At 36.6% G+C, this 14,392-nt stretch overlaps 1 protein-coding gene across 3 annotated transcripts; it reads right to left on the bottom strand.

The window, feature by feature from the left end:
- Positions 1-716: 716 nt before the first annotated feature.
- Positions 717-4,829, bottom strand: LOC113743351 (dolichyl-diphosphooligosaccharide--protein glycosyltransferase subunit STT3A-like). 3 transcript variants are annotated; one of them, XM_072048462.1, is made up of 7 exons: positions 4,367-4,829; positions 3,465-4,198; positions 3,142-3,227; positions 2,395-2,475; positions 2,169-2,308; positions 1,567-1,726; positions 717-995 (listed from the first exon to the last, which is right to left on the bottom strand). In XM_072048462.1, exons 2-5 carry the CDS (start codon positions 3,538-3,540, stop codon positions 2,174-2,176), a joined length of 378 nt encoding a protein of 125 aa, XP_071904563.1. In that variant the 5' UTR covers positions 3,541-4,198; positions 4,367-4,829; the 3' UTR covers positions 717-995; positions 1,567-1,726; positions 2,169-2,173. The 3 variants fall into 3 exon arrangements, 2 of the variants coding, with proteins under 2 accessions (XP_071904563.1, XP_071904562.1); XM_072048461.1 differs by having other exon boundaries at positions 1,567-1,710; positions 4,501-4,816; XR_011814144.1 differs by lacking the exon at positions 2,395-2,475 and having other exon boundaries at positions 1,567-1,710; positions 3,142-4,198; positions 4,367-4,817.
- Between the last annotated feature and the right edge of the window lie 9,563 nt (positions 4,830-14,392).

The raw sequence follows: 14,392 nt of genomic DNA, 5'->3' as shown, positions 1-14,392 counted from the left end.
TGTCTCGCGGGAAGGTCTGGGGTATGTACTGATGCAAAATCGGAATGTAATATCTTTTGCCTCTAGGAAGTTAAAACCCCACAAGCAGAACTATCCCACCCATGATCTGGAGTTAGCTGCAGTTGTTTTCGCTCTGAAAAAATCACTACAAGAAATTTGGCCTTTTGTGACAATACAAAGTCATCACTAAAAATCCAAAAGTCGTCATTATATGAATATAGTGACGACTTTTCCCATTGTCACATCGTTGTCACTAATTCTATGTCACAAATAGGTACCTGTGACAACCTATATAAAGTCGTCACTAAATATTAATATTTAATGACGAAGAATAAGTCGTCACTAATGAATAGTTTTCTGTGACGACATTTCTTGTCACTGTTGCAAAAATTTTTTTGTCATAAAAGATAGCAAAAGTCGTCACAAATGTGGACCTGCACAGTGACGACTTGAACTTGTCACTCTCACTCCTAGTATTCTGTGACAAGAATGGTCGTCACTTACAAATTTGTCTCCAACAGCTGCAATTGTTCATTCCAAATATAACATTGCCATGGCTCTCGTTCTGATAGTTATAGCCAAAAAAATTAAATTTGGCTAAGAGTGACATCTTTTGGGGAGGTTGTCACTGAATTTTTTCTAAAGGAGTTGAAATTAACCGATACAAATATAGTATTGCCATGCCATTTTCAACAAATATAACAAAACATTCAATATGACAAAAGGCAAAACCAACATAGAATATATGCCACAAATTCATATATTTGGCCATAACACATCTCCAAATTAGTCAAAACAGAAGTGAACCACAAATGTTGGGAATATAGTAATCCCACATAATCAGTTGTAAGTTCTAATGGCCAATACATATCCTTCCCAAAAGATAGAATACTAGATTTTGCCACTAAAGCATAGACTACACAGCTGTGGTCAGATTTTGAGCATCTCTTGCAGCACGAGCATCAGTCTTCTCACGATCAAAATATGAAGTTAGACTGCATTGAAAATAAACTTTTCTTTAGAGTTTCAGCATATCCAACTACTGTGAACTTAAGTAAAAAAAAATCAGTCAAGCTATGTTAGTGCACTCAATAATAACCTGAATAATAAGAATGCGCATGTGCTTTGTTAGTGCACTCAATAGAAGCTAACACTCTGTTTTGTAGAAAAGAATCCAATACTATCAACTATTTCCAGGAACTCCATTTAACTTGACCAATTGTTTTTCCAATAAATCATCCTCAAGTGCTTAAGGTCTCACTAAGATACTAGTTTCAATTCACCAAGCATACATCAAAACCCTTCCTTATTCAAAGGCTTATACTTCAAGAGGAAAACAGAGATGCAATATAACAGCATTGCCAATTGCAGATTTCAGCCTTATGTACAGAAGGTCTTCTCTTTCTTCCAATAGCTAACTTCATCCAGCTTGCCTTGTGGCACTGGTTCATATTTCCATTTGAATTTCTATTCATGGCTTTGGTTTGTGTGGATTCTATACACTAGGTGCAACAAAAATTACTAAAATTTGCAAAGATATATATTGTGGAAAGAATGACAACTCACTTTATGATCTACATCTGTGTTATGGCTCAACCATGCATAGGCCTCTTTGAAGTCATAAAAAATGCGAAGGCCATCATGAGATTGACTTGTTAGCACTATGAAGGGTATTGAACATGCTTCTGCTGCTGCCCAGACACAATGAACCTACATGAAAAATCATCTGTAAATAGTGAAGAGCTCAACCAGGAAGCCAAAGAACAACATGGAAATCCAGCATAAGGACCAAAAAGTACAACCAAACTTTTAAGTGTTGCTTTCATCTCAATCTTTTTGCGAACTTTTCAGAAAGCACTCACAGGTTATATTACAGTATTTGGAGTTAAATTTGCAAAAAATGTGTAATTCAGAATGGCACGACTAAAAGAAAGGTCTAAATATTACATTGACAAGACCTTTTTATTATGGGAAAAAATGCTACCACATTCATAACAGCTACAATTGGGTTTTTCTCAGTCATGAGCAGCAAACTAGTAACAAACAAAAAGATAAAAGAATTCCTCTTTTACTAGACCAAATTAAGCATACATACCACATAGAACGCAACCAACAAAACTAGTAAAAATATAGCAATGACAGATGCTTCAACAAGTAAAACCAAAGACCTTCTCTAATCAGATGTAAAAATTTCTGATGTACTAGGCAACTGAAATTTGAGCGAATGAGTAAGAACATCAAAAGCTCCTGAAAGAGAAATTCCAGGCATTTTGCATACTGCTGGACCAAGTACAAGCATTAGTGGCACCTGTAACAGCAAAAGAGAACGTTGCTCAACATAGTGGAAGCCAAGAGAGAATAGTATTAAGCTTACATATTTCAAATTAATCTCACCATGACACCTGAAAAATATACTAATGTAACTATGTAAAGGATGCTAAAGGAGCTTGCATCAGAAAGTGGCAAAAAGCATGCCTGCAATTGCAAACAAGATAGATTGGATATGAGTAGCCACTCCACTAGAGAGAACTATATGTATAAAGTTAAAGCATCAAATTTCAAGTTTGGTTACTTCTTTTGCCTTGAAACTACTTAGATAGATTCCAAGCAAATCATGAACTCGCAACTAGAATTCGACAGACAGAAGAGACTCATGGATCAAGCAGACTTAGACTACGCCCACTCCAACCCTTAGTTGGGCTGGAGGCTACTAATGCTATAAGTACAGTCACCATGGCACAGCAAATTACCCTGAAATTTGAATGACAAGTAATTAAGTCAACCAAAAAATTTTTATGAAACTCTTAGCTACTACTTACACAATATAACAGCAAGCAAATTTCTTTACAAACTACAAGTAAAGGCACTTACAGGCCAACTGAAAACACAAGCGTAACAGCCACTTTTAACATTCTTAGTGACAGAATCCCTTTAATGTAGTAAACAAGAGCTACAACATGAATAATAATAAACACCTGTACATGCCCAAGAATGGAAAAGTAAAATTAGAGATTAAGAGCAACATAAGGCATAAATTTAAAAAGATTGAGAAGCATAAAAAAAGTAAAAGCGAATCCCTGACTACAGTAATAGCGAATGAGAAAGCAAGAATGGCAGAAAAACCAGCCAGTTGGAACTAACCAAAAATGAAGCAAAATGCTCGGATGCCATGACCGGATTAAAGCCCAGAACAGGGACCAAAGCAGCCAACAATGTTCCCAAGACAACTTATATTTGAAATTACAAAGACATTAGTACAAGGATGAGTAGAATAACAACGTTAAAGAGGCATATTTATCTTAAAGACATTACTAATTCAATATAAATCAAAACAGATTTGGACAATACTACAACCAGACATAAAAACCGATAATACAGCCCAAACCAAAACCATAGAAACAACTAAAAAGCTGGAGATTGATGCCAAGGGTAAAAATAAAGACATAAAATAATAGGTCACTTACCATAAGAAATTGTGGATTCAACATATCTGGAGTTCAATTCAAACTCCTCTGCCACTTCAAATATGCTAACAAACATGTTTCAAGAGCAAATTACCAACTGTGGTAGCAATCACAATGGTCAAACAAACTAGAGAACGGATAATCCATAAGTCCAGCAATTGAAAAGAAATATGGCTCGCTATGGCTCTAAAACCCTGGTAAGGACGATGATCAATGCAATAAAGGTAAACAGCAAAAGAGAGATAACAAAAATTTCGAAGGTAAAATCCTTCAATGTCTTAGTAATTCAATTTCATCTCCTAACGGCAATTAGAGTTTTCCGCTGGTAGATGAATATATCAAAACTGCCTTTGACATTGACAATTTCCACTTTGGAGTGCATAAAATTAAAACGCAGATACAGGTACATCAGATTTCATAAATCTAGCACTTCGACTCACTTACTAAACCAATAACCAAAACAATTAAAAAAAACTCCAAATCGACTATACTAATAATATTTCTTAAGCAGTAGACCAATCGCACATTTAACATTTTTCCTCCGAGAGAGAGAGAGAAGGTCCTTTCCATAATCGATATTAAATTATTCATCCACATCACCTACCTACTATGTGCGTACAATAATTCCCCATCCAGACACATAACAGAATATACCTGCTTGAGTTCAGGCCTAGACAAATTGGACATGGCGAAAATTTTCATAGCATCATTGCCAGTCAAGCGGCTATCGCCGTCTGCACAAAAGGAAAAGTAGAATGCTAAGTAAATAAATCTATAAGAAAGAAAGAAAAGAAAAATAAAAAGAAAGAAAGAAAGAACATAGTTAACGATTAATTGGAAGGGAAGAACAGCAACTGAATTAATTTGAACGAAAAAGTTATGACCAAAAAAAGAAGGAAAACCTGAGTCGGCGAAGTTGAACCAATACTCAAGATTTAAGTGGAAAATTTGACCCATAAACTCAAGATTCAGTCTATCCGACCTACATTTGACAAAAAAATATCGAAATTAGATGGAAAATATTGAGATTACATACCTCAAATTATGCCTTCACTCCCTTAGCTCTTGTTTTCCTTAAGATTCAGTCTTCGAACTCTGGCTTTCCCCCAAAATTCACGGCCAATTTTCTGTGTTCTTGCCAGCAAGCAAGTGCAGCACCAATCTAGGGATTTTTGCTATTTGCGAGGTCACTAAAGTTGCCCAAATCCTTTGGGTAGCTCAAAGTAGGGATGAAAAAGGTGATTTAAAGTGATTTTGTGGATAATTTCAGCAAGATGACAGTAAAGCATAAGAAGAAATGGAGAAGATGATAATGTCCGAAACTTTCAACGAGAGAGAAAGAAAATGCGGTACGAAAATTTTCAACGAGAAAGAAGAAATGATAAGTGTTGTGAGTGTTTTAGTTTAACTCTTGCCAAAACGACGTCGTTTCTATCTCATTTTGTTCACCCCGCCTCTACACCTTGAATTTTCAGCTTCCCGCTTCCATTTTAACTTAGCACAAAAAGTAACGCTTTCATTCTTTTTTGTACAAACTATTTGAACCTTTCTTTATAAAAATAACGCCTTCTCTAATATCTCTTTTTTTTTCCCATCTATGTGTAATTAAGATTGTTTATTATTTTGAACTTTTTTAACTCACAAGTTGTATTAAAACTTTATTTGTAATATTAAAACTTTAGAATATGAAATTTTAATATTTTTGGATTTTTTTACTAACATAGGATTTTTTTTGGATCTCTATGACAAAATAATGTTCAAAAACTAAAAATTTTATTAAATAGGATTTTCTTAAAAATTTTATTAATGTTCAAAATAATGTTTATTGAATTTTTTTCTTTTTTTTATTAACATAGGTTTTTTACTAAATTTTGGAAATTTATTTTTACCGAGCAGCTCAGCAAAGGTCGAAAACTTGAATCAAAGCATCTCGACATTAGGATCTCTACCAAAAATAATGTTCAAAAACTAAAAGGCTTATTACAAATATGTTTATGATTCAAAAAAAGATCTTTAAAGGCAAATATTTTTGTTATCAATTTAATAATGTTATCAATTATGCACGAAGTGTGGTCTGACAAGACCAAACAATCTGTTTAGTTGATCAAATAACCAAAATGGTTTACTAATACATATATGAAACACTAAATCTATTTGATACAAGTACTGATCCATTAACCATAGATCCAATTTGATTATTGTAAATTGTAATACATAACAAACTCCAGTCATGCAATTGTCAAGATTTTTACTTAATTTCATATTAAATTTTATTATTCTCTCCGCTTATTATTTTCACACTATGTTAATCAGTAATTTCCTAAATATTGTCAAGAGAACTAAATAATGAATTCATAATATTTTTTAAATTTATAACTAGCTATTAGTTAAGTTTGGAATAATTAAAAAATAGGTAAACATCTTTTTTTACAATACCTTCCTCATTTTGCTAATGATGAACATAACCTAATGTGTAAAAGCATAGGGTGCCATAATAGAATTAATACAACCTTTCTTTATCGCATACGTGGCTAAATTGCAAAAGACACTAGTGTCATGGTAGAGTTAATGAGATTAGTTTACCAAATATGGGCCTAAAATATAAAAGTTCAGTGAAATAACATAATTAATTAAAGTTATTTACAACACATGGGCCATATCAAAAAATTAATGTGGTATATGGGGCTAAAATGTAAAATTTAGGGTGTCATAGTAGAATTAATAAAATTTATTTATAACACATGGGCCATATTGAAAAAATTAAGGTGGTATATGGGGTCAAAAAGCAAAAGTTAGGGTGCCATAATAGAATTAATAAAATTTATTTACAACAAATGGGCCATATTGAAAATATTAGGGTGACATAGTAGAATTAGTGAAAGTGGGATGAGAATAAACGCTTTGTACAGTGACGACTACTTGTTGTCACTAATTTAGAACGTATCACCATACTGTGACGATATTAAAAAGTTGTCACTGAAATTGGTCCTACAGTGACAACGTCTTTTCCAGTCGTCACAATGTTGATCTCCCGCCAGACTGCATAGTTGCGCGCCATCCATACTGTAACGACTTATCACTTGTTGTCACTGTTGACGGGTGAACCCACGATCAAGCATGACGACTTTTAGTGTCGTCACTAAAGTCTTCAATTGTGACAAGTTTCTATGTTGTCACAGAGAATGTTGTCACAAAAGGCCAAATTTCTTGTAGTGAATGGAGACACTATCTATACGGGGTAACCTTCGAGGTTTACTCAGACCATAAGAGCCTTAGATACCTCTTCTCTCAAAAGGAGTTGAATATGAGGCAGCGACGGTGGATGGAGTTCCTGGAGGACTACGACTGCACTATCAACTACCATCTAGGGAAAGCCAACGTGGTGGCGGATGCCTTAAGCCGGAAGGCTCAGGTTGCGGGGTTAATGATTAAGGAGTGGGATCTGTTGGAATCGATTTGTGAGTGGAAATCCTGTCTGGGAAATCAAAAAGTGATTTTTAATAATATTAAGGTAACGTCCACTCTACTGAGGCGAATTAAAGACGCTCAGAAGGAAGATGCTATGGTACGGAAGTGGGGAGAGAAAGTGAAAAAGGGGAATTACCGAATTTTAATTTCAGTCCTGAGGGAATTTTGAAATACCGAAACCGAGTGGTGGTGCCAAAAGATGAAATGTTAAAGAAGGAGATTTTAGAGGAAGCTCATCGGTCCAATTATACGATCCATCTGGGTAGTAGCAAGATGTACCAGGAGCTAAAAGGAGCTTATTGGTGGGACAACATGAAGAAGGAAATAGCTCAATACGTGCAAAAGTGTCTCATTTGATGTGCAGCCCCGATCTAGACAACCAAAACACCATGGCTTATGCAGCGAAAATTTGACCCAACTAATCCCTAGAAGTCACGAACAATTTTGATATTATCTCAACCCGTAACTACTTGAATTAACGAACCAAATTGGAGGTAGTAGAACGCCACAATCAAGGAGATACTCGATTGATAAGTTCGGGTGAATAACTTGAGAAGATTCTCAAGTATTCAAAGGAAACTCTCTTGCCAAAGAGAAAGTGAAAACTCACTAATTGTATTTAATAGCCAAAAACTCCTCCCAAAACAAAGAGGAAGTGGGGCTATTTATAGCCCTTACAAGCATTAACCCTAATCCAAAAATTGACCAAACTACCCTACATACTTAAGGAAGATTTTGGGCCTCACTTACTAACAAATGGGCCGCAATTAAACTAGCTTAATTACCTAGACTTTCTAAAGCGAGAAATAACCAAAATCAACGAGGAAAATCAAATAATCCAACTAAACTCAAGTATTCGTGCAATCAACTAGTCTTCACTTGAATCTTCCAATTCCCATGTGCTTGAATGGGCCTTGGTCTTTATATTCTCATCATTCCCCTCCTCTCAAAAGCAATTTGCCCACAAATTGAAGCACGAATGGTGACAAGACGAGTTACATGCCTTCGACTCAATCTTGTTATGATGGCTACAGATGGCATCCAATGCAAAACCCATGTGCTAAGTTGGAAAATAACCCTCGTCGAACCTTGAATCTCACAAACCATCTTCAATGTATGCTCAACTTTATTGTTTGTGGTCATGAGGTAAGGGTCCTCAAAGTGGTATGAAGTGTATCCCGTGAAATCGAACTCCGGCTCGAACACACTTGCAAGGCACCAAGGCGGATTTGGTGATGTTGGAGCTGCATGTGGACTAAGAGCAAGACGAAAATCATAATGGTCATTGCGGTACTTGTTCTTTAAACGAACCCTTGGTACACAACCATCCCTAAAATATGGAGTGTTCCCTTCAAAATGAGCTCGAATCAACTCCCCTTTGGTGTGGACTGATTTGAGTTGACATTGTTCCATGAATGGATACCAAGGGGGTTTAACTCTTGGAGTACCAACTCCATGGAGGCTTGCAACGTCTACAATTGATTTTGGAATGGAACACACCAAGATCAGCTCAACTTGCCTTTGCTTGATCTGTATAAAAGAAGAAACACTAAACAAAGCAAAGGTAAGTTTGTTAAGAAAATAATAGGCCTTCATCGGGTTGCTCAAGATCAGCCCACTTTCTCTTCTTTCTTCCTTTTTACCACCCATCTCATTAGATTTTTCCATCTCTTTTTCTAGTTCAACAGCTGACCCTTTTATCTCATTACTTTCAACTTCCTCGGGTTTTACCTCTGCAGGCACAATTCCCTCATCTAGTTTTTTCTCCATTCTATAACGCTCAAGCTCACTTTTCGTGCATGCTAGATCAATACAAAGTTGGTCATAAGTAAGTGATACAAGTCCAAGACGACGACTATTAAATAAGAAGGAATACTTATTAGTATGTCCATCAATTTTAACTTGTCGCCTCGACATCCATGTTTTGCCCAACAACACATGTGTCACTTGAATTGGGACTACATCACACAACACCTCATCCACATATTTGCCGATTTGAATAGGTACAAGTGTGTGCTTAGTAACCCAAACATCCCCATGAGTGCTCGTCAACTTGTACGGTTGAAGATGATCAATGGTTGGAAGATTTAATTTCTCAACCATGATAGCACTTGCAAGATTGACTTCACAACTACCATCAATGGCCAAGCTACAAATTTTATCTTTGACACCGCAACGAGTATAAAACCAACCAAGCAACTGAGATTTGACGAGGTCCAATTGCTCATCTACACCACGTAATGCCACTTCTTTGACTCCTTAGGATCAGGAAGACAATGTTGTGGGTTAGCTTTTATGCGTCTTTTACTCGCCATGACGTATGAGGGAACCTACAAAAAGTTAGTAACGAAACCGAAGATATTGCCTTTCACGCTCCCTTACGTGTATCCACTCGCACTCGTGTATATGGATGTCACTCTAATGGACTTACCAAATGCCTTTACCTGTTGGGTTAGGTAGTTGAGAAATGCTGCTCAAGTCCAACAACCGTTACCAACCTTTCCACAAGTGTAATCACAAGAATGTAGGAGAAAATGTAGGAAAGTGTTCCTAGAATCTAGGAAGAGAATATAGGAGAGTTTCCTAAAGTGGATGAGAGAATATAGGAAAGGTCCTAAAAATGGATGAGAGAATTTTAGGAGAGTTTCCTAAAAAATGGATGAGGGAATTTAGGAAAGTTTCCAAAAAAATGGATGAGAGAGTTTAGAAAATTTTCCTAAAAATGGATGAGAGAATATAGAAAAGTTTCCAAAAAATGGATGAGAGAGTTTAGCAAAGTTTGCTGAAAAGGTAGGAGAGAGAGTGTCCAAGTGAGTACAAAGAGTTATCCAAGTGCTTTACTTAGTTTCCTAATTGATTTTGGAAACAAGTTAGTTTTTGGAAACCTTTTGAAAATCCTCTTCCTCTTGAACAACTTTTGGTAACCTTCTTGAAACAACCTTTGGTAATCTTCTTGAAACAACTTTTGGTAACTTCCAAATTCAACTCCAAGAAAGATTGCACAAATCAGATTTGGTTCTCTATTCAAAACAATTCGATTGCCCCTTTCTTTCCTTTCCTTTTTTTTTTCTCTTGCCAACCAATTCCTCTTTTCTTTCTTCTTTTTTTTTATTTTTTTTTTTTACTACAACTATCAACCATGACACAAAACAAGGAAGTCCACAAATAATAACAACCAAGAACTCCAAGATCTTTCAAGAACGTTCAAGAAAGTTGTCAGGAACTTCAGAAATTTCAAGATTGTGGTCAAGAATTCAAGAAACTCAAGATTATTGTAAGTTCTCTTCAAGATTCACAAAATTCCAACAAGTTTTACCAAAATTCAGATTTGAAAACCAAGTAAACAAGTTGGATAACACAAACAACAAGGCTGGACAGATTTGTATTCGGATGAACAGTTACTATGAACAGTGTCGGTGAACAGTATCGGTAAACAGTAACGATGAACAGTGTCGGTGAACAGTATGATGAACAGTAATAATTTTTTTTTTTTTTTGGTTCTAAACAAACGAACAGATTGGGATAAACATATATGACTCGAAATAAACGAAAAACAAAAAAAAAGATATAACCTGGTGGTTGTCAACTAGCTCTGATACCAACTGATGTGAAACCCCGATCTAGACAACCAAAACACCATGGCTTAGGCAGCGGAAATTTGACCCAACTAATCCCTAGAAGTCACGAACAATTTTGATATTATCTCAACCCGTAACTACTCGAATTAACGAACCAAATTGGAGGTAGTAGAACGCCACAATCAAGGAGATACTCGATTGATAAGTTCGGGTGAATAACTTGAGAAGATTCTCAAGTATTCAAAGGCAACTCTCTTGCCAAAGAGAAAGTGAAAACTCACTAATTGTATTTAATAGTCAAAAACTGATCCCAAACAAAGAGGAAGTGGGGCTATTTATAGCCCTTATAAGCATTAACCCTAATCCAAAAGTTGACCAAACTACCCTACATACTTAAGAAAGATTTTGGGCCTTACTTACTAACAAATGGGCCGCAATTAAACTATCTTAATTACCTAGACTTTTTAAAACGAGAAATAACCAAAATCAACGAGGAAAATCAAATAATCCTACTAAACTCAAGCATTCGTGCAATCAACTAGTCTTCACTTGAATCTTCCAATTCCCCATGTGCTTGAATGGGCCTTGGTCTTTATATTCTCATCATATCATCCTCAGACGGATGGACAGTCGGAGCAAACAATTCAAACTCTCGAGGATATGTTAAGGACCTATATTCTGGATTTTGGTGGTAATTGGGGTCAACACATGACCTTAGTAGAGTTTGCCTACAATAATAGTTACCACTCGTCGATCCAAATGGCACCTTACGAAGCGCTTTACGGGAGAAAGTGCAGGTCACCGATCTATTGGGATGAAGTTGGCGAAAGGAAGGTTCTAGATTCAACGGCTATTCCATGGATGGAGGATGCCTTAGAAAAGGTCAAGTTGATACGACAAAGACTCCAGACAGCTCAAAGCCGACAAAAGAGCTACACGAACAATCGAAGAAAGGATCTGGAGTTCGAAGTTGGGGACCTTGTTTTCCTTAAGGTCACACCGTTACGAAGCGTCACGGCGGGTAGAGGAAAGAAACTTCAACCAAGGTTCGTCGGACCTTTCAAAATTCTCCAGAGAATTGGGAAAGTAGCGTATCGACTTGAACTACCCTCAAGTCTGTCCATGATTCACGACGTCTTCCACGTCTCGATGCTTAAGAAGTATTATCCCGTCCCATCTCATATCTTACAACTAGAGGAAATTGAGATTGACGAATCACTCACCTACAAAGAGAAACCTGTGCAGTTGCTTGACCGAAAGGTTAAGGAGCTGAGAAACAAACAAATTCCTTTGGTAAAGATCTTGTGGAGAAATCATGGGATAGAAGAGGATACCTGGGAGGTGGAAGCAGAAATGCAGAAGAAATACCCTGAACTGTTTGTGAATTAATGTGAGAAATTTCGAGGACGAAATTCTTTTAAGTGGGAGAGAGTGTAAGACACGAAAATTTTCTAATTTTCTAGGCTTTATTTTATTTAATTGCACGCCTTTTCCATATTTTCTTTATTAGAAAAATTTTCTAGATAATTTTTATGAGTAAATATAGTTTTTAAATTATTTTTCTAGTATCAGTTAGTTTTTGAGAAATTAAGAGTGTATACCGGATGTGGGACCCGCAAGTGCGGTAAGTGCGGCAAAATTCGGCCAATTAGGTTAAGTTTTGTATACCAGGAGTAATTTACTAGGTGCTAAGAGATAATTAGAGGTTACCTAGATGGATTAGTATTGGAGAGACAAGATGATAAGTTTAAGCTTAAAAGGTGACAAGTGTCACCATGTGATACCATCTTGGACTTTGACCATTTAACTTTACCTTTATCATATAACAAAATTGACCCAAAAATCATCTTTATTTCAGGTTCCTTGGCCGACTTTCTTAGGGAGAGAAAAGAAAGAAAACTTCAACCTTCATCTTCCATTTCTTGCACAAATCTTGTAATCCAACCATCCAAACTTGAAATTACTCCATAAAAACCCTTAGCTAGGTAGGTTTGAGGAAGTTGGTGGAGTTGTTTTGGAAGCAAGAGACCTAAGCTACAACCTTTTGGGAGGTATCAAGGTATGGTGTGTAAAGATTCATTGGTTGTTTCCAATAATGGTGAATTCATGACTTGTGATGGCTAGTTATGTGATTTTGTGGGATATTTCATGACTTTTGGTAGAGATTGTGGAATTTTTATTTTTATTCATAATTTTTCTGTTTTTATATGTTTAATGTTGGTTGGCCATGGATGATGGTTTGGTATGGTTTAGAATGAACTTATGAAGTGTTAATTGTAGCTATTTGCGGAAAATTTCCGCTTTGTATGGAAAATTTCAGATTTAGGGTTTTGAATTGGGGCTTTTCTAGGGTTATTGTAGCATTATTGAATTGGCTTTGTTTAAAGGGTATTGCAACCCTAATAAGGTGTATTGAATGACCTATGTCTTGCAATTGTAATTGTGGCTGTGTTAGGGTAATATAAGTGATTGATTGTAGGTTGGAAATCTGAAATTTTAAAGGAAAATGCTGTCCAAACGTTAGGTTCATATGATTTCTTGGATTTGGGTTGCTTATAGTGTGAATTAGTTACTTTAGGGTTGTCTAAACCCTTAGCCCTAAGTGTTCCTTATATTACTTTGAGTTCTATCGGCCTTGCATTAGCGAAGTGTGGTTTGGATTTATGACTCGTATTTGAGTCTCATTGTGTTGCTTTGCATTATTTAGGACGTGCCGGTGACCCAAAGCGCTCGTTGGACAGAAATTTGTGAAATCTTCCTTTGCTTGATTGGTGAGTATATTACTCACATACTTGTTACTTCATGGCTGCGCTATACTTGAAATCTATGACTTGAATGCTTGTGTGTACTGATGAGCTTGGTTGAGTTAAGGGTGTACTTTATCATTCTTACACTCAATGGCTTATGTGACTGTTACTGTATCGATTGAATGACTTTGAATATACTTGAATTGGTGTTGTTTGGACGTGTATCCAACGACTCTTACTGTTTACTCTGAGCTCAACCCCATTGGCGGTCGATTGACTCGAGCCAGCAAGGGCATGATCGAGGAGATTGATAAGCCATGGGGACTGTTTCTATGGAATCATTGGGTATGAGACTCTTGATTCCGGTATACTCGAGTATTACCATTGTAAACTGAATGGAGTTCGGGCCCAGTAGGGGTATGTGAGGTGGATGGAAATTGGAGAAAGTGAGGTCTACGGTATTGGTTCTTCTTTAAGCGTTGACGGAGAGTCAACGGGGTAAGATCAAGTATGGCAAGTGTGGAAAAGGGCTCTTGAGAGCCGTCCGCATCCTTTTATTATATGTAAATGTGATGTTAGTTCGGATTACTTGTTGAACGTTTGGATTGAGCAACTTTGTGCTTATGTGAGCTCTACTGATCTGCATGAGTGTACCTCATTGGGCGAAAGCTCACTCCATTGCCTTTGTTTTCCTTACAGGGATATGACTACCTTTTGGAAACTGTGATTTTGAAGCCGAGTTGAGCTAGTTTAATATTCTTTTGTATAGCTCCTCGATGGTGGATAACCTTAAATGTATTTTGACTCAACATTGTCACTCGGGTTGTAAATTTGCAACTATATGTGTATAAACGTGTGTGGTAATGTTCATGTGTTATTTTGGTTTTTAAATATAAAATTATGAGGCTTATATGATTTGTTGTCGATTGATTGGGTTTCGGACAGGTTCGGATTTCAAACGGCAAAAGAAAATTTTTGGCGGGAAAGGTCAGAGGTGAATCCGGCCAAAACTTGGCCGCATTGCTGACCAGATTGCCTTGAAAATTTTTGAATCCGGGCAGTTGGCTACTGCCTCCAATCCGGCCGGATTGTGACATGGTCGGCACTGTTCATGTGCGGCTTCGATTTTCCGTTT

Source organism: Coffea arabica, chromosome 5e (assembly GCF_036785885.1).
Source record: "Coffea arabica cultivar ET-39 chromosome 5e, Coffea Arabica ET-39 HiFi, whole genome shotgun sequence".
NCBI classification, from domain to species: Eukaryota; Viridiplantae; Streptophyta; class Magnoliopsida; order Gentianales; family Rubiaceae; genus Coffea; species Coffea arabica.
This window is presented reverse-complemented; position numbering and strand designations above follow the sequence as displayed.